The sequence below is a fragment of the Schistocerca nitens genome, chromosome 2 (genome assembly GCF_023898315.1).
Source record: "Schistocerca nitens isolate TAMUIC-IGC-003100 chromosome 2, iqSchNite1.1, whole genome shotgun sequence".
Taxonomy (NCBI): Eukaryota; Metazoa; Arthropoda; class Insecta; order Orthoptera; family Acrididae; genus Schistocerca; species Schistocerca nitens.
Window position 1 is genome coordinate 867,336,003 of NC_064615.1, and position 19,296 is coordinate 867,355,298.

A 19,296-nucleotide genomic window follows, 5' to 3' on the forward strand; every position below is an offset into this window, starting at 1 on the left:
CGTATATAGCGAACTCTGCAGCTGCGGGACAAAGAGAACTCCATTGTAATGTGGAAAAGCCTTATTTTCGTCTTGCTTTAATTTACTTCAAATCGTGAATAGAGAATGAAACATGTCCTCAGCACTACATAGGGTCTATGCCAGACTCCTCGATTCTTCGAGTCCAGACCGCCTGTATAAAATGGTTGAAGTTTCGCACCGTGGTTACAAATTAATCTCCTTTTGCCTCACTTCTGTCCATTCCAGTTGTTTTTGACCTCTCACCCCCCCCCCCCCTCCCCTCCTGCACGACTTGGCTTGTTGCTGCCACCTGTAACACCTATCACTACCAGCATTTCTTTTATTCAGAAGGCATGGGGCATCGGTCGTATAGAAAATATCAGGGAGTATTTCGAACAAAGGATGAAACGTAGCTGTCAACAACCCTGGAATGACATTTCTGGAGGCCAAATATCTCTTTTTGTAGGAATAAACATGGGTTCGGAAAACTGTGATGGTGTGAAATCCAGTTCCTCTTCGTTTGAGAGACCTGGAAAGCAATAGATACGGTTCCGTGCTGCCTAATGAATAAAATACAAGCGTACGGAATATCACACCAGCTGTGCGAGTGGACTGAGGAGTTCCTAGCAAACGTAACACAGCATGTCATGTCAACGGAGTGAAATGTCCACTCGTTAAAGGAACTTGAGCCGTACCCAAAGGGAGAGTTGTAGGATCATTACATTTTTTACAATATATACAAAAGACCCAGTAGATAACGTTGGAAGTTCCATGACGCTTTTCGCGGATGATGCTTTTATAAAGAAAGAAGCTCTAACGCTAGAAAATTATAGCACAGATGCGGGATACCAAAGATTTGTACAGGAATTGGCAGTTGACCCTCAACATAAAAAAATGTAACGTATTGCATATACTTGGAAAGACCCATTACTGCATGATTAAACGATTACAGAACAATCTCTAGAATCTGTCACATCCATAAAATACCTAGGAGTACATCTTGTGCCCGCATCTCGTGGTCGTGCGGTAGCGTTCTCGCTTCCCACGCCCGGGTTCCCGGGTTCGATTCCCGGCGGGGTCAGGGATTTTCTCTGCCTCGTGATAGCTGGGTGTTATGTGCTGTTCTTAGGTTAGTTAGGTTTAAGTAGTTCTAAGTTCTAGGGGACTTATGACCACAGCAGTTGAGTCCCATAGTGCTCAGAGCCATTTGAACCATTTTTAGTACATCTTGTGAACCCGTTTAAAGTGGAACGACTGCATAAAACTAATCTTCAGTAAGGCAGATAACAGACTGATATTTATTGGAGAATAGCTGAGAAAATGCAGTCCACCCCCAAAGTTGGCAACTCACGGAATCCTCGTTCGACGAATACTTGAACGTTGCTTTTTTTAGTCGGAGACTAGTACCAGATAGGACTGATAGAGAAAATGGAGAAGACCCAAAGAAGAGCAGCGCGTTTCGTTACAGATTCATTTAGTCCGCGCAAAAGCGTCGCGGAGATACTCAGCCACGTCCAGCGGCAGACCCTGGAAGAGAGGCGTTAGAATCATGTTCTTAGAAGAGCAAACCACTATGGTGCTTCCTCCTACGTATATCTGGCGAACAGGTCGTAACCGATTCGGAGACTTAGCAATAATGGTTGTTCCTGCGAAGTATTCGCTAGTGAGCCGGCCGCGGTAGCTGAGCGGTTCTAGGCACGTCAGTCCGGAACCGCGCGGCTGCTACGGTCGCAGTTTCGAATCCTGCCTCGGGCATGGACGTGTGTGATGTCCTTAGGTTAGTTAGGTTTAAGCAGTTCTAAGTTTAGGGGACTGATGACCTCAGCTGTTAAGTCCCATAGTGCTTAGAGCCATTTGAACCATTTGTATTCGCTAGTGGATCAGAAAGAGGGGAGCTGACAATGGCACACGAAGTACCCTTTGTGACACAGCATAGAGTGGCTTGTGCAGTATAAATGAACATATAATAGATGTAGAAATGTGATAACTCTACGCCGTCTAATCATCAATGAGTGGCCTGGAGAACGTTGTAGACTCTTCCTCGCCGAACTGAGACCACTTGCAAAGCTAGAGGCGGCGTCAATTTTTTGTCTGGTGTAGTTATGAACTCTACAGCATGTGGCCCATCTTCCAAGGTGCGAGGCTCCTGACGTCACTACTAACGAGTTCGGGGCTCGACAAGCGGCCGTCTATTACGGTCCAGTGGTCTACGGCAGCTGGCAGGGCGCGGCACGGGAGCTGCCGGGATCTGCGCATACTCAGGGTCGAGGACCCGGCGCGCGTCTATCGTCGGGGCGGCGGCAGTTTATCTGGGCCGACCCCAGTAACAAATTGGGCGTGGAGCGCAGGCGGAGCGGCATGTTGACGTCTGCGATGACACCCGCCGCCCCCTCCTCCGCCCCCGCGGCCTTGGCCCTGCGGCCCCTGACTCAGAAGGCCGCCGTCTCGGGTTTCGCCCAGAGCCGGCGGCGGCGGACGAAAAACATCTCCCGGCGCCGCCTCCCCGCTGCCCCCTGCGACACTCTGCAGCGGCCATTTTCGTACGTGCTGTGTGAACTCGACCTAGGCCGGGGCCCGTGTGGACGGACGAAAACCGTGCCGCCGACTTGACACGTTTTTTCTCTCGATGCGAGGCAAAGTACTTGGGTTATTCGTGGCGCCGGCGGCGGCTGCTGTGCTGGTGGTTTATTTCCCAGACGATGGCTCGACGGCAGGCGCTGCGATTATCGAAGGCTAATGGACAGGAAGATGGCTTTCACGTTCATCGCACCCCTCGTCGAGATGAGGTATTTTTAATGCGCTCACAAGTGCCTACCGCGACGTAAACTAAACGCCCTTCAACGCATTAGCTCGGCCTCGTCGATCACGTGTACTTGGCAAGAAATCGCGGGAAGAAAGCAAGGCGAAGGGAGGGAGAGAGGCTAGATGTTAACGCTCTAACCTACATCGAGGTAGGAGGAAACGGCTACAGGGTGTATCGTCTAAGTAGCCTCGGTCTTCCTGGAACTGTTACAAATACCGACAGAAAGTTTTAGACGAGCGACAGTGTAACTAACCTGTTTCTACGGGTTATTACGTTATTATTGGGTTCAAAATGGTTCAAATGGCTCTGAGCACTATGGGACTTAACTTCTGAGGTCATCAGTCCCCTAGAACTTAGAACTACTTAAACCTAACTAAACTAAGGACGTCACACACGTCCATGCCCGAGGCAGGATTCGAACCTGCGACCGTAGCGGTCTCGCGGTTCTAGACTGTAGCGCCTAGAACCGCTCGGCCACCCCGGCCAGCTATTATTGGGAATGGAATTGCTTATTGATTGTGAAATTAACGTGAGAAGATTAGGGTCGCCACCGACTCTAACCATGCAACTAATCAAAGGTTTGGCCGAGTCGGAAAATCAATTAATTTGATCACAGACCAAAAACGCATAAAAATGCATACGTTGTGATGTCGCTCATAGGGGATGCGATGTAATTAATAGTATTGCCCGTGCTCTGTTCACGAGAATCAAACATGTGGATTTCTTACAAGTAGCGCAAACCTCTTTGCCTACTTGACCACTACGAGAGTTGGCTATTCTCTACAACTGCTACTGAATCTGTATGACTATCGCAGACTTTTTGCAGCAAACTACGCCACCGTCTAGCGACGTGACACACAACCACATTCATTCAATCACACCACTATGAGAGTTATGAGAAAAGAGAAACAAGGAAAAGAAAGAGAAATCCTAGTGAAAATGGGCTACCGGGCTAACGAAAGGCGGCTACAGGACCCTTTCAATAGTATGGGACTGAATATTTCTGATACTGTCTTACGCCTAGGTACTGTAATAAGCGTGCTTTTTTTTAACCGCAACATTCAGTTTTCATAATTAGCTTTCGATAGTTTTTGGAAAGAAAGGGGTTTAATGGTATGATAATTACTGCAGTGTGCAACGAAAATATTTCTCTAAGCAAGGCGGAGAACGTGCTGAATACTCGTATGCGGGCGAGGACTGCCAGTACAGCGTACTTCCATCTATCGTCTCACATATCCGTAGAGCAGCAAGCGGGAACCTCCATTACTTCTACATCTGTACTATGCAAAGCCATCTTGTGGTACGTGGCAGAGAATACTTTGTGTACTACTGTGACATTTCCCTTTTCCTGTTCCAGTCTGGAATGGTCCGCAGAAAGAACTAATGTAGTTAAGCCTCCGACTGCGATCGAATCTGTGTAATTTAAGTTGGTGGTTTCTTACGCGAGAGACACGTAGCAGAAAGCAACTGGTTAGTTGACTCTTCTAGGAATGTGCCCTGCCGAAACTAACAGTCACCCACACCGTGATGCACAACGCCTCTCTTGCAGTGTCTGCCACTGCAGTTGGATGAGTATCTCTGTGACGCTTTGGCTCTCGCTAAATCGACTTGTGACGAAACATGCTGCCCTTCTTTGAATGGGGATTCCTGCGGCCATTGGAGAAATATATTCCAGCAATTTGTTCGCGACCATAGTATAAAGATCTGTGATAGTATTGAGGAGAACATAGACAATCTTGAAAATTATATACAGGCAGTTCTTGTTACTCTATTTTTCTTATTGTTTTCTTGTTGTTTCTGTTTTCATACTGTTAGAAACATGATTTAAATGATACTAAACAAGTTTCAAACGATAGCATTTTTTTTCTGGATGGGCTGTCTATAACCAAGTAAGCTTCCTCAAGAAAGTGAACGTAAATACTATAACTACAGCATATAAATTTATCAAAACTTCTGAATACTTGATAACCATCATTATCATACTTTCTACTGTGTTTTAAGAAGAACACTGTATCAGCGCAACAAAATATTCCTCATTCTCCCACAGCATACAGCTGTTGATATGCGGCAAAGAAACAAGGCACTTCCTTACGCTTTAGTGTACTATGTTAGCAGAGCAAACATAAAAATACTGTTGACGACTTTCGTATCTCTGTTTATTTACGATCCACTTCTTTCTTTCATTTCAGATATACTTATCGCAGTTCGGGTACATCAACAAGAGTCTTAGCCAATTCAGCTCCGGCTACTTCAACAGGGATCAACTCTCTACGGCCATCGCAGACTTCCAGTCATTCGCTGGACTGAACATAACTGGTGAGCCCGCGACGTTCACTGTGTTGACGGTCAGAGTAGCATGTGAAACTTTGATTAGTCGTTACTAGATTAGTCGCATACGATGTTGCGTTGCTGGTGCGCTTATTCATCACGTAGTAACGAAAATTGTATTAACCCAGTCGGTTCAACAGGATTGTGCGAGAGTTAAAGAACTTAAAGACGTGTTAACATGCACGTAAGGGTTGCTATATTTATTCTGCCCAGTAAATGCTGTATTGGTATGCGCAAATCAGAACATAAACAAACAGAGTAGCTAAATAAGCGCACGATCCCTACATGACTTTAACCAGTGATGTCTAGGAAACAGTCTCATATTCAGGAAAGTTTGAATCATAACTATTATTTACGTACACCGAAGAAAGATTTTGTGTTAGTGTAAACGGCTTCTGCTCGTTTACATACCATTAATTGCCTCCGGTGATAAAGTGTAATTCATAATTGACTGAAGTTAAATATGTTAAACACGACTGAGGAGGTTTGCAATTGCTATCTCTTGAACCAAATGAGGGTTAGTAATACTGGAGTGCATCACCTCATTAAATGTAAAGAACTATACATTTCAGCAGCTAGTATAAAAAGTTTCAGACAGGTTTAAATGTGCTGGAGATTTTATCCACTGACTGAACAAATATCAAATTGGAAAATAACTCCCTCAAAGTGCTAAATATCATCGCTGATAATAAGCGAAAGCGATCAATAAACGAGATGCAATAGTAATCGCTAGCAATGGGTTTCACATCTCAGACTTGCCATTCCGATTTAGACTCCCCGCGGTGTTCCTGAATACTGAAAATACGTGAAGATAAATGTCAAGTTTCACACGTCAAAATATCCGCACTTGAAGTGGGCCACGCATAACATCCTTGATACTTTTGTTTGGGAAGTACTAAGAGTCAACTATGACACTACAGGCCGCAAAACTGATCACAGACTTTGGAACGTAAATGAATATAACTGGATGGCTCCTCTGCTAAGGTCACGGCCGGTTACATGCTCTTTTCGTGTCCAGTTTGTGCTTGTATTCTGGCTCTAAACACCCGGCCGCTGACGGGACGCTACACCTTAGTCTTCCTTCTGTACTTCAGTAAAACATTGGTGAATGGCTTCAGTTGTAGGTCTAGATTTATAATGTCGCAATAAGTGCTGTGTTCGAGTAAGAGCCAAATTTGACGCAAGTTAGCTACTACGAAATAGGGTGGACTTACCAAAGGATTTATGTTCAGGGAACTCTTTCGAATAACGTACGTGCACTGTTTTATCATTGTTAGAACTTCTTTCTTTATAACAGCACATTTCTTCATCTCCAGCGTGTAGTTTACGTTATCATCTTTATCGTTCCCCGTGGGATTATATGTCCTCAAGCTTATAGCCGAAGATAAATTTCGGGTTTCACAAGAAACGACAGCTTAGAGTGAACCGCGCCTCTTAGCTCTATGTCAAGAGTTACATCTCTCTTTGTTTTATAGGAATCCTATGAACTTGGAACCAATTTTTTGTGATAATAGTTGTTACAGAGCTAGAGCGCCTACATCTGACTAGCATACGAAAAAGATCCATGCTAGAAGTACTAAGAAACAGACTGCGATTCTGTTGGCCACAGTGACGGATTACAGACTTTGGAACGTAAGACGTTGATGCAATGTTTATTACGTACTAGTGAAGAGAAACTATGTGCTGCTCTAACACTTTCAGCACAAAAAGAAAAGGAAAACTGAGCGACGTAAGAAAGGCAAATATATGTAGCCGATTAAATTGAGTCATCCGCAGTTACGCAAAAGGTTATCTTTCAGTGACGAACGAGAATAAACGTACTGTATTAACAGTCTGGCGGCTCTTGTTCGTGATCTGGTATTCAGATGCCGCAGCGACAATAACATTTTTTCTTCTTCCAGTTAGAGTTTAACGTCCAGATGTCCAAGAGGTTATTAGACACAAACTTAATTTAAAGGAAAGAATGTAACAATAGTTTACGTAAGTCTGTAAATTCAGTTTTAATATTAATTGCGGCACACGTACTGTCGCAAATTATAAATTTTGTAGCAAGGGCAAAATGCTGTGTTGACTTTCCTGATCTGGGTTTAGGCCGGTGGCACTGAGGCAGCAACCTTGTTTCCAATAATTATTCCTGTACGTCGACTCCGTTCAATTAAAGTGACATGTCGACCGCTATCAGCACAGTTTTAAGAACCTACTCATGCTTGTTTTAATGACATTTCCCCATAGTCCTGACTTATTCTGTTGACGTACAAAAGCAGTTACACCTCTTGAGCACAAATAACTGATGATGTGGTGCTTTTATTTCAGATCCAAAAACCCAGTGAAAAACGTGATGAAACTAGGCAGTTCCGGATGCTGAGTAGGGTAGTCAAACAGGGCACTTCTGAGCACAGATAGAAATAGGAAGTAAATGCTGTTGTAGATTGGAGTTACATTTCTTTTCAGTGAATGGAAGGGTATTCGTCATTTTCTTTCTAATTACATGCACACTCGCTTGTTCATTCCATTACAATAAAAACTGAACTCCGTTCGAACAGGCCTCGAAACGCCGGACGGTTCCGACCGACCGTCACGTCAACCTGAGTCGATAGGCTTCACAGGACGCGGATATGGAGGGCCGTGTGGTCATCACACCGTTCTGCCGGCCGTTGTCACTTTCCGTGACCGGAGCCACTACTTCTCAGTCAAGCAGCTCCTGAGTTGGCTTTAGAAGTGCTGAGTGCACCCCGCTTGCCAACTGCGATCGGCAGACCAGGAAGGCCACCCATCTAAATGCTAGCCAACCCCGACACCGGTTAACTTCGGTGATCCGACGGGAACAGGTGTTACCACTGCGGCATGGCCGCTGGCAGTTAAATACGTAGGAATCACAATTACGAATGACTTGAATTGGAATCTCTTATAGGTAACGTTTCGGCGAAGGCAAAACAAAAACTATGTTTTATTGGCAAAACGCTTAGAAGATGCAACACATTACACTTGTCTGTCCTCTGCTAGAGTAGCGCCTGCTTTATTGGGTCTTTTCCAGATTAAATTGACGGGGGAAATCGAAAAAGTACAAACAACGGCAGCTCGTTTTGTGTCATCGTGAAATTGATGAGAGAGTGTCACGAATGTGATAAGTGAGTTGGGCTGGCAATTATTAAAACATAGGCGTTTCTCGTTGCGGCGAGACCTTTTCACGGAATTTCAGCCACCAACTATCTCCCGTGAAAGCGGCAGTACACATTAGGAGAAAAAGAAAGGATTCACCACCAAGGGATTATCCGAATGGGACGGAAATCGGTGGATATGATATACGTGTACAACCAATAAATGATTGCAACTTCAGAAAAAATTAATATTTTATTCGGGAGAAAGGGTTTCACAAATTGAGCCCGTTAGTAATGCGCTGGTAGACCTCTGGCCTTTACGTAATCAGTTACTCGGCTTTTCCTAGATTGATAGCGTTGCTGGATGTCCTCCAGAGAGATATCGTGCCAAATTCTGTCCAACAGACGCGTTAGCTCTTCAGAATTCGGAACTGGTTGGGGGCGCCGGCCGGTGCGGCCGTGCGGTTCTGGGCGCTTCAGTCTGGAACCGCGTGACCGCTACGGTCGCAGGTTCGAATCCTGCCTCGGGCATGGGTGTGCGTGATGTCCTATGTTCCAAGTTCTAGGGGACTGATGACCACAGAAGTTAAGTCCCATAGTCCTCAGAGCCATTTGAACCATTTGGTTGGGGGCTTCAAACGTTCTCAGTTGGGAGGGATCCAGCGACCTTGCTGGCCACGTGCGAAGACAAGCAGTAGGAACAGTTGCCGTGTGCGGGCAGTCGTTATCTTGCTCAAATGTAAGCCCAGGCAACAAAACGGGCCGTGAAATATCGCCGACATATCGCTGTGCTGTAAGGATGCTGTAGATGACAACTAAAAGGGTCCTGCTTGGAAAAGAAATACCATCCTACACCACCAGACGTACTTCTCGGTGCTTAAGGCCGACGATAGTCAGTTTGGTATCCCATCGTTGTACGGAGCGTCTCCAGAGACATCTTCGCTGGTAATCAGGTCTCATTTCGAAGTGGGGCTCATCACTGAAGACACCTGACTGCGCCCAATGAGATTCCAGGCCGAAGACGTGTCTTCCCTTCACATCAATCCATCCTCGCTTACATTTCGGCAAGATAATGCCCACCCGCCCACGGCGAGAGTTTCTACTGCTTGTGTTCGCGCTTGCCAAACCCTACCTTGGCCCGCAAGCTCACCGGATCTGTCCCCAGCTGAGAACGTTTTGAGCATCATGGGCAAGGCCCTCCAACCATTCCCGGATTTTGACGATCTGACGCGCCAGTTGGACAGAATTCTGCACGATATCCCTCAGAAGGACATTATACGCGCCAGCTTAGCCGATAGCGTTAATGCGCTGCTTTCTGGACTCGGGAAGGCGCGCCGGCCCCAGTTCGAATCCGCCCTGCGGCTTAACGGATGTGGTTTTTAGGCGGTTTTCCACATCCAACTAGGTGAATACCGGGCTGGTCCCCACGTCCCGCCTCAGTTACACGGAGAAATCTGAACACATTCGCACTATTCCATGGATTACACTAGACACAGACAGTTGGGGTACACTAATTCCGTACCGGGGTGTATGGGGTGGCGGCAGGAAGAGCATCTAGCCACCCCACTTAAATTAACCTTGCCAAATCCGATTAACCATGCCGACCCTGCGTCATTGCGGGAAAAAGGCACAAGCAAAAGAAAAAAGAAAGATCCCTCAGAAGGACATCAACAACTCTATCTATCAATGCCAAGCAGAATAACTGCTTGTGTGTGGACAAGAGGTGGACCAAGACGTTATTGACTTGCTCAATTTGTGAAGTTCTTTCTCTGAAAAAAAAAAAAGATCCAATTTTTCTCAAATTGTAATCATTTGTTTGTCTACACATGTACATCACATCTACCGATTTCTGTCCCATTCGGATAATTCCTTCGTGGCGCGTCGATTTTTCTCTTTCTTTTCTTTTGTCTTACAGTATTTTTTATTAATACCAATCTACATAGGAAGAAATGACAATCGTAATAAAAAATAGAAATCAGAGCTCATACGGAAAGACTTAAGTGTTCAGTTTTACGACGCGCTGTTAGATTGGAGGGGTAGAGAAATAGTGTGGGAGTGTTTGGATGAACCATCTGCTTGGCATTTGAGTGTGAAGTGCGGAGTTGTCACGTAGACGTCTGCGAGGGTTGACTAGCGCTGTGCCTGGTGTACTTCCTTGCTGTTGAAAAGGCGGAGTGAGCCGGCCAGGGTGCTCGCGCCGCAGCTCCGGCAGCCAAGTCCCCCATCAGGTCTGCGCAGACCCGCGAGGCCGCCCGCGGTCTGATTATGCTGGCTGCGCCGCGCCGCTGCGGGCAGGCCGGCCGGCCGGCCTTGCGCGTCGAGCATCGCCAAGTGTGCTCGTGTGTGCGCGCGCGCAGCTTCCTCCTGGAAACACGCGTGTGCCTCCCCCGCCCGCTCCTTTGTGTGGCTGCATTGTGCGCCGGGCGCGGCCTTCGCGCGCGCCGTGTGCTCTGCTTGCCGGGCCCCGCGGGGAAGCCTGCGCGAACAATAACTCCTCCGCCTTCTTTGTCACCGTTCCCTGTTGCGTAATTGCCTTCGCTGCAAATTCCGGAAACGCCGTATAGCTAGTCTGCTCGGAAAGGCGGCGACGCCGCGGGAAATAGCTGCTTTAAACGGTCAGGATACAGAGCTCCTTCCAAAGCTCTGAGCATGCTTTGCTGCACATAGACCCGTTTAAGAATAATTGTGAACACAAAATATGTCAACTAGCTTGTTGCTGTGGCCATTTCCCCAGAAAGTATATAAATATTCCTTTCGTAACTTCAGACACCTTTTTCTGCTGCAGTATAATATTTATTAACGTTACATAGACCCGTTTCGCTTCTTATGGAGTCATCTACAGTGGATTGTTGTTGATGATGATGAAGTCCCATACTCCTTAACAGAGCGTAGGGGACGATGCGGGAGACCCGCACCGCCGTACTAGACAAGGTCCTAGTGGAGGTGGTTTGCCATTACCTTCCTCCGACCGTAATGGGGATGAATGATGATGAAGACGACACAACAACACCCAGTCATCACGAGGCAGGTGAAAATCCCTGACCCCGTCGGGAATAGAGCCCGGGACCCCGTGCTCGGGAAGTGAGTGGATTGTTATGAAATTAAAAAAAAAATTCTATTTACATTTATTAATTCGAAACAGCTCACTAACTACATGAATAGGCCACAAGGATGATATTCACAGCTGTTTTCTTTCGTACCAAAATCTGCGTTTCCTCTCATCTGAAGATAAATCAGAGGGCGTACTTCCACTATTTTTTTCGAAAAATCGGAACATATTCACGTCGATGTCATTCTTTTTTTCATACTTCATTTTTTCTTAGTTAAATCATGTGTAACTCTCCACTGCTCGTCTTACAATAATTTGAGACGTATCTTACGTGGGCTATGAACTATTTTTGTTCTCTATTAATCCGTTGTTCCGTTCTTTTCTCGTCAGTCGTCCACATTTTTTTTTAAATATAGAAAGTCGTTTTCCGGTATTTTAAGATCTTTTTCTTTGCCGTCGGAAATTCACTGTTTGATTTTGCTATCTGGAGTTTCGTGTCTTTTTACCCCAGAGTCATAATATGGCGGTATGACTGCTACGTTCATATAATATTCTTCTCCTAATGACTGGATAATGGATAACTCCATATGTATAGTAGCTACGAAAACTGTGAAGATTTTTGTCATAACACTGTCTGTCCTCTGTTGCTAAAAAATTCTCACAGTTCTTATACTATAAATCTGAGGTCCTTTACTGGTCACTGAAGTGTTTCACATAACTCAGCTAAGAACAAACGAAATATCAAAAGAAAAAGACCAAACGATCTTGAGGCGGATGTGTGAACTGTTTGGAATGTGTAAATAAGAGACGTAAAAACATATCTCTTTTATTCCAGAAAAAGATTCACCTAAGATATCTTTAATACATGTCTGGAACGCGAGAAAATATTACATCGCAGCAAGAAAAAGGCGTTTGAATTTTATAACGAATACAAATTGTAGTCCAAACATGATTGTCATACAGGAAATTTAACGATTTTGACTTGCATTAGGCTGCTCAGAGCAAGCGTGTTGCCTTTTTAATATCGTGTATTTATGACCTGTCAGTCCATAATCGTAGTAACTTTAAATCTTTCACAGCACTGTCCGAAAAAAGCTGCACGCATTTTCTGTTAGGTCTTGATAGCATTTGAAAATGATGCAAAGATTGGCAGTTTGCTTTAAATATTCAGTACTTTAAAACTGTGTACTAAACAAAAGGAAAGAAAGTAGTAACTTACTGATTACTACAGTGTGAGTGGGGGAAATCCACAATTTCACAACTGAAATCCGTCAAATCACACAAATACCAGGGTGTAAGAATGTCTCGAGAAATGAAGTGGAACGATCACATAGGCTGAGTAGTAGGTAAGGCAGTCGGCAGACAGTAGTTCAGTAGTTTGTTTGCAAAACACTCGTGATACAGTTCCTGGAATATGGCTCAAGTGTATGGGACTCTTACCGAACAGGACTTACAGAGGGTGCTGAACGTATACCGGAAGAGCGTCATGGAAATGAATGAAAAACTGAACTAGCAAATGCTGATTTCTCCCGTGACAATATGTTTTTCCATTACAACGTTTATTGTCAGAATACGCCGATATCATAGAGCAGTTAATTGTCAATCCTGTAAATCGTCGGTGTAAATGTCACAAATGGCAAAGTATTAACCGAAGTACCAGGACATGAGTCTATATTTAACAGATTTTCATCGGTTGAGACATATATTCCAAACCATTTATTTTTTGAAGTCGCAAGCGGAGTACTACAGTACAACAGGTTAACTGGTTGCAGCACGTGACATTCCAGACTCGCTAAAGCTTGCTGCATTTCGAAACAACCGAAGCTGTAGATCTGATTGCTGCCTTGGACGAAGTATACGCTGTACAGCTATTTAGATACACGATAGCACGTTGATACACGCTTCAGATACGAGATCGGCATCTCTCTCCCCCTCCTTACCTCTCTGTCGTTAATATTACAGCAGAGGGAGAAAGACAAATTTCTCAAACGATGTCAGGGCTACGTAATTTTTAAGAGAAATGCTTTGGTACTAATGGCGAATTGCGCAAATGGTAGAAGCTGCGATCACAGCAGAATGAGTGGACGCCAGCCGCCGCTGCTGTATGCGGGTACGCTCGTGTCCTCGCGATAGTAAGTCCGTCCTTCACCCCGCTGCCTCGGGCGACCCCGGGGAGCAGACACAACCTCTCGCCACTTACTACGTGCGTATCTCTCCACGTGCGGTGCCCGCTTCTTGTTTCGACTTGCGTTGCTGTTTAAGACGTATAAATTCCTCCGATCTTCATTACTTCTCGCAATGAATGTTATCTCCATCTACGATATTCCACTAAACTCTTACGTATCTTTCCGTCCCAGCAAAGAAACCAAAATCTTTAGGAAAAGTGATATATTTAATAAATGAAAAACGCTGTCTTCAAACTCTTTGGAACAGTGTGCTACATTTTCCGCTGCAGGTCTCGTCGGCTGCAGAATGACGTTACAGCAATAGTCGTCACATTTTAATTAGTGAATCAACACAGTAAATGAACGCTAACATTCCCAAGAGAACCATTAAATCTCTGCAGTTCTCTATCAAAATTCAATCATGTCACTGGTTCAGCTCAGTGCTAATGATATGGCTTCTTAGGAACAGATAGGAGAGTAACATCATACCTTAGAAGCCACAGCTATGATAGTGTCTATGAATACAAAAGAATAAATGCGAAGCCCACTGTTCCCAGGAGTAACTACGAATGTATCTGAGAATACTTTCAGTACGCACGTGGCACAGACGCTTGGAATCAAGGAAACGCATTTCACCTTAAGAGAATCTGAATCCCTTGCACATGGTAACAGCTTCTCTGGAACGGCAATAATAGCTACCTTCAATTAACATAGTCACCATGTTAGCTGATGAGCGAAAACTGCCAACTAAACGTTGAGAAACGCAACAAATTTCTTGAAACTTCCTAGCAGATTAAAAATGTGTGCTGGTCCGAAACTCTAACTCGGAACCTTTGCCTCTCGCGGGCAAGTGCTCTACCAGCTGAGCTACCCAAACACAACTCATGAGCTCTCCTCACAGTTTACTTCCGCCAGCACCTCCTCTCGCTTCCTACCTTTTGGGAAAAAAGTATTAGTGTCAGAGCTAGGAGTTAAGTTACTGAGTTTGATGGCGTACACATTAAAACGATACCGGTATCAAACTGTGAGGAAATAAGTGCTTTTGGTGTCTATGAAATTATAAATAGTCATACTTGCAATTAATGAAGTACATAGCCAAACAGTAGCCATTTTTTCTTTATTTTTAGACTCTACCCAGGTTTCGGTCCCGCTATGGGTATCATCTTCAGAAGAACAAGTGGTTACTTCGTTATGTAAAACATGTTACATCCCTCTTGAACTGAGGCGCTCGAGCCACATAAAGACAGTATGATTAAAATCCAGTAAAACTGTAAAATTACAACAGTAATGGCTATTGAACAGAGAAACGTCAGACGAAACAACTGGACTCGAACCCAGATTTCCCGTTTTACGGGAAATGTTGCACTGGCGCTACAATATTGTACTTATTCGCCGATAACAGGCAGTGACTTTCAATTAAAATGTTCTCTCCTGTACTGAAATTATATAATGTGTATACGACTGCAGGCTTTGACACGTCAACGATCACTTATCGAAGTTTGGGCTGGCCGTCACTCGTGCACGGATAACCAAAGCGGTTAAGATGGCCGCTAGCATAAAGCAGGAAATGCGGATTAGAATTACGGTCCGACACAAATTTTCAGTGTCGTCAATCCCTTGTATACCTGATAGTGGTTCGTATTCGCAATCGCGAATACTTTTCGTGTATTCCATAACGGCTGTAGTAGCCGTAGTGCCTATTCCTTCGGAGATGCATGCATACCGGTCTTCTCAACAACACCGGCACTGCAATGTGGTATGTTTGACTCATGGGTAAACCCTTTCTAGGGTACAAGGTACGCGATGACGACCGTCTAATAAAGAATGATACGTGGAACTTAATTCAAATGGCTCTGAGCACTATGGGACTTAACATCTATGGTCATCAGTCCCCTAGAACTTAGAACTACTTAAACCTAACTAACCTAAGGACAGCACACAACACCCAGCCATCACGAGGCAGAGAAAATCCCTGACCCCGCCGGGAATCGAACCCGGGAACCCGTGCGTGGGAAGCGAGAACGCTACCGCACGACCACGAGATGCGGGCTGGAACTTAATTAATCATGTATTACTGTAGAGCGTTGCGCACGCTTATGAACGTGAGGGGAATAACTGGAAAAAAATTCTAGGTGACCGTTATACTACGCCATTATGTGGCTCAGACTGAACAGATTTCGGGTAACAATAATTGTACCCGAATTTCCAACAAATCGGTCGGACAATCATGTCACGGACTGCACTAATGAGTTTCAGGCGAAATGATCAACGGCCACGCCAGGTATTCGGAAATCCGTTCGTGTAGACTGCTGATGCAAGACACATCACGTAAGCCTGAAAAAAAAAGAGCTAGGACATTCCGCAATGTGTGGTGATGGAATGACGACTCACGCTACGGGCATTTGCGTGAGAGGCGCCGCATCGCTTCTGAGAAAGCCGGCCGCCGTGACTGGCAGAGTCAGCCGTGAGCTTAGTCGATCGCCGTCCGCACAGGTACCCCGACCTCGGCAATTGTGCCCACCTGCTACCACTTCCTTGATCTGAGGGCTCCAAACGGCGTTTACTAACTACGCACTACTGCCAAAACTTCTCGCTGAAGAGAAGATTTGATGGGCTGGCTTTGTAAACAAATTGCGACTCACCCAGAACCGTAGTACGCGAAAGGACATCGAGTGCGCGAGCGAAGGTCGCGAAACAGAACGGTCGGGAGCTCTGCTTAATGTGGACGCGTTCCTTTGTCTGAGACTGGCCTGATGCTTCATATTTATTCAGTGCAGTCGGGAGCTCAGTCAGGCTGAAAACTTGCATAATTTGTGGGAAAAGGCTATCCTCCTGCCAGGACACCTATTGTACGAGGTCTGTTTTTTGTTTCAACCTCCAGTCAATCGCGAAATGGAAACTACAGTGAAAATCAAAAAAAAGTTTCTTCTCATACATCAAGATGGTCATTAACGACCAAAATTAATTACCTAATTACAAATAATCGTTGTGCTCCATGACTGGAAATATAACGAGGCAAAAATTTTGTTGCGTCTTCCAGCTACTTCTCTACGTGGTGGCCACTGCGGCCTAGACATTTGTCGTTACGTGGTACCAACTTAAAAATATCCCCCGATTTCTGCCAATTCCACACACTGGTCTGCAGCTGGTTGTCTGTGCTAAAATGCTGTCCTCGTAGCCAGCAGTTCAAGAGGGAGCCAAGTCCGAGCTGTATGGAGGGTGATCAAAGACTTCGCATCGAAAACGCTGCAGGTGCGTCTTCGTTGCATCTGCAGCGTGAGGGCGAGAACTGCTATGAAGAAGAAAATGTATGACAGTTATGTTATGTGAGCTGCATTTAATAAGGCGAAGCCCTTCGGTAGGACTTCACACTTGGGGGAAGACACTACTTTCCAGACATCTTTACGTGCTCACTGTGTGCACAGGACTGAGAAGTGGGACATGACGCGATGGACGGGCTTACTTGCGACACTGCGCAACACATCTGCGCAAAGCCTCTCCGGATTTTCACTGTGGTTTTAATTTCGCGAGCGATCGGAGGTTGAAAATAATGGCCATCATACAAGAACACTTGGTAGTATCTCATGTATAGAACTGGTTGAACTATAGTTGCATTAATGTGAGGAAGACTCTGAGAAATAGCATCTTTACTTAAAATTAATGTGAAAACATGAACTTCTTGCCAAGAAACAGGATAAAAACACTGGCAGATTGAAGGGTTGGATTGAAAGCGTGGGGCGTTTTTAAACTATCGATCGCTGTCATGTACATCACTGCAGATTGAAGAATTCTGAAAACTGGTAAAGCGTGAGTAGTACTCGAACCCTGCAATGGACCTCGAGAAGCCTCTACACTCATTTCAGATTAAGAAAAGGGAACCCCGTTCAGCGCACAGATCAATGCATTCCGTAACAGCTATCACAATTTCTTGCTGAGGTTTCCAGGCCGATGAACCATGCAGTACATACCCGACTTCTACCGGTATCTTACGCAGTCATGGTTCTAAACAAGCCCTACCTAAAACTGCCTGTTAATAGGTCCATACTACCGTGACACCGAATTTACTGTACATAAAATCTAGATGCCAAAATATTCTATATAAAAATAGAATAGTCAGTGCAAAGACACTCTCGAAGAATGTATATATAGGGTAAAGTATTTGTGTCGTAGCTGTGATGTGAGCCAAGCCGCAAGGAACATGGTGGTGGGGCTAGCGCTAGGCAGTTGCGCTGTGTCGTGGGGGCGTGCGAACAGATGTGCCGATGTCAGGGTTATGCAAGGAAGCCAGAGGTTCACTTAGTCGCCGTCTTACGTCAACCTGTAAACACGGGCTCCGCCTCTGACTGCGGGAAAGCCTGTTCGTGGACACGCATACAGGAGGCCGTGCGGGTACCAAACAAGTAGTTGTCAGCGCCGACAAAGATCCAGAAATGACCGACACTATGTTGGGAAACACCGGCTGACGTGCTGCAGCTGCTAAGGCGCTGCGCTGGCCCCTGTTATAGGGGAGACTGGTTCAGATACTACCACCGGTAAACCGACTTAAATTATTCGTGGTTGCCATATAAATACCTTCAGAATGAAAACTGAGAAAAGTCCAACAAAGCCACAAGAAGATCTTCACACCCTAGCTCGAAAAGTTAGTGCTAAATTTGGTTGCTGAAAACATCAGAACCTGAACAAAAGCACTATATGAACGTTCCAGCTTACGTACTAGGTCTCGAAACCGAACTCCTTGCCTTTGGCGGTCTACATTCTTATCAAAATCAATTCTCAGTGTAGGAGGTCTTATGTTTGGAAGGAAGGTATCGAATATCGTGGCTTTTGAGTCAGGCTGCGCATGACCGAGGAAGATCAAAAACACTTGTTAGTATCTGTATTCAGATCCGATGCTGTTTTAAACTACATTTTTCATCAGCACAGTAGTGAACAAGCACACTGGAATGGCATTTTAGTCATCGCGAAAGCTGAAAATTATATGATTTTTACAAACTATTTACAGTTTCTCTTTCGACAATATTGCAACCGTGCAATCTACGCAAGACAATGACGTCCTGACACAACTGCATTCGGTCACCGTTCTCACACAACGCAGCATAAGATGTACCATGCACGTTCACAAAAATGTGGCGACCACCGACGTTGTCACAGTCATTGTACGTATGTCATTCTGTCTGCCCTATTGCATACGAGGACAAGCAACTTTGAGATTTTTCTCCTTCTCTCAGCAGAAGTGGACGCGTTACACATCTGGACTGAAACCGTCGTAGAATGGAAACGGTACATTCCCGAACATGGGTTCCTATTCAAAATATTATGTACTCACTCCGCTCTTCAAGCCATAGAAGTTTGTAACGGGAATTTCCAAATCCTGTATCTCCACACGTCTGTCAATCTATACTACCACCCTGTTCGGATGATCTCCACGTCGACGGCACGCCAAGATCTGTCCTTATGTTTGTTGCCACTATTATGTTCCTATACTGTCAGTAGATTCAATCGCTTAATCTGTGGAATTCACTTCCAGCCGTTTCCCGCATTTTCTTACTGTTTCATACGATACAAAGATGTGAGCGAGGAAGTGTCAGCAAAATGTGTTCTGACGAAAGACAACTAACTCTATTATAGGAGATGAACACACGCAAATTGTCTAAGCAATGAGTCGAGTGCTTGATGTACGTTCTTGAGTTGTACAACGCTTCTTTCCTGCTCAGCTCTGCCACAAGGTCCAAGGGCGAATTCCGTTCAAGGTGAGCAAGAAAGTATACGCCGGCGCGAAACCAAGATTCATACAACCTGAGTGCGGTATTTCTACCAGTTACTAATGATGAAAACAAATCCAGATTTCAAACA

General features: G+C 45.1%; 1 protein-coding gene across 5 annotated transcripts in view; it reads left to right on the forward strand.

The window, feature by feature from the left end:
* Positions 1-19,296, forward strand: part of LOC126237143 (matrix metalloproteinase-24) — a 169,375-nt gene that overhangs the window by 78,571 nt on the left and 71,508 nt on the right. For all 5 annotated transcript variants that reach the window (XM_049946975.1, XM_049946974.1, XM_049946976.1 and 2 more), the window contains exon 2: positions 4,993-5,119. In XM_049946975.1, coding sequence (XP_049802932.1) covers positions 4,993-5,119 — 127 coding nt within the window. The remainder of the gene's footprint in view (positions 1-4,992; positions 5,120-19,296) is intronic.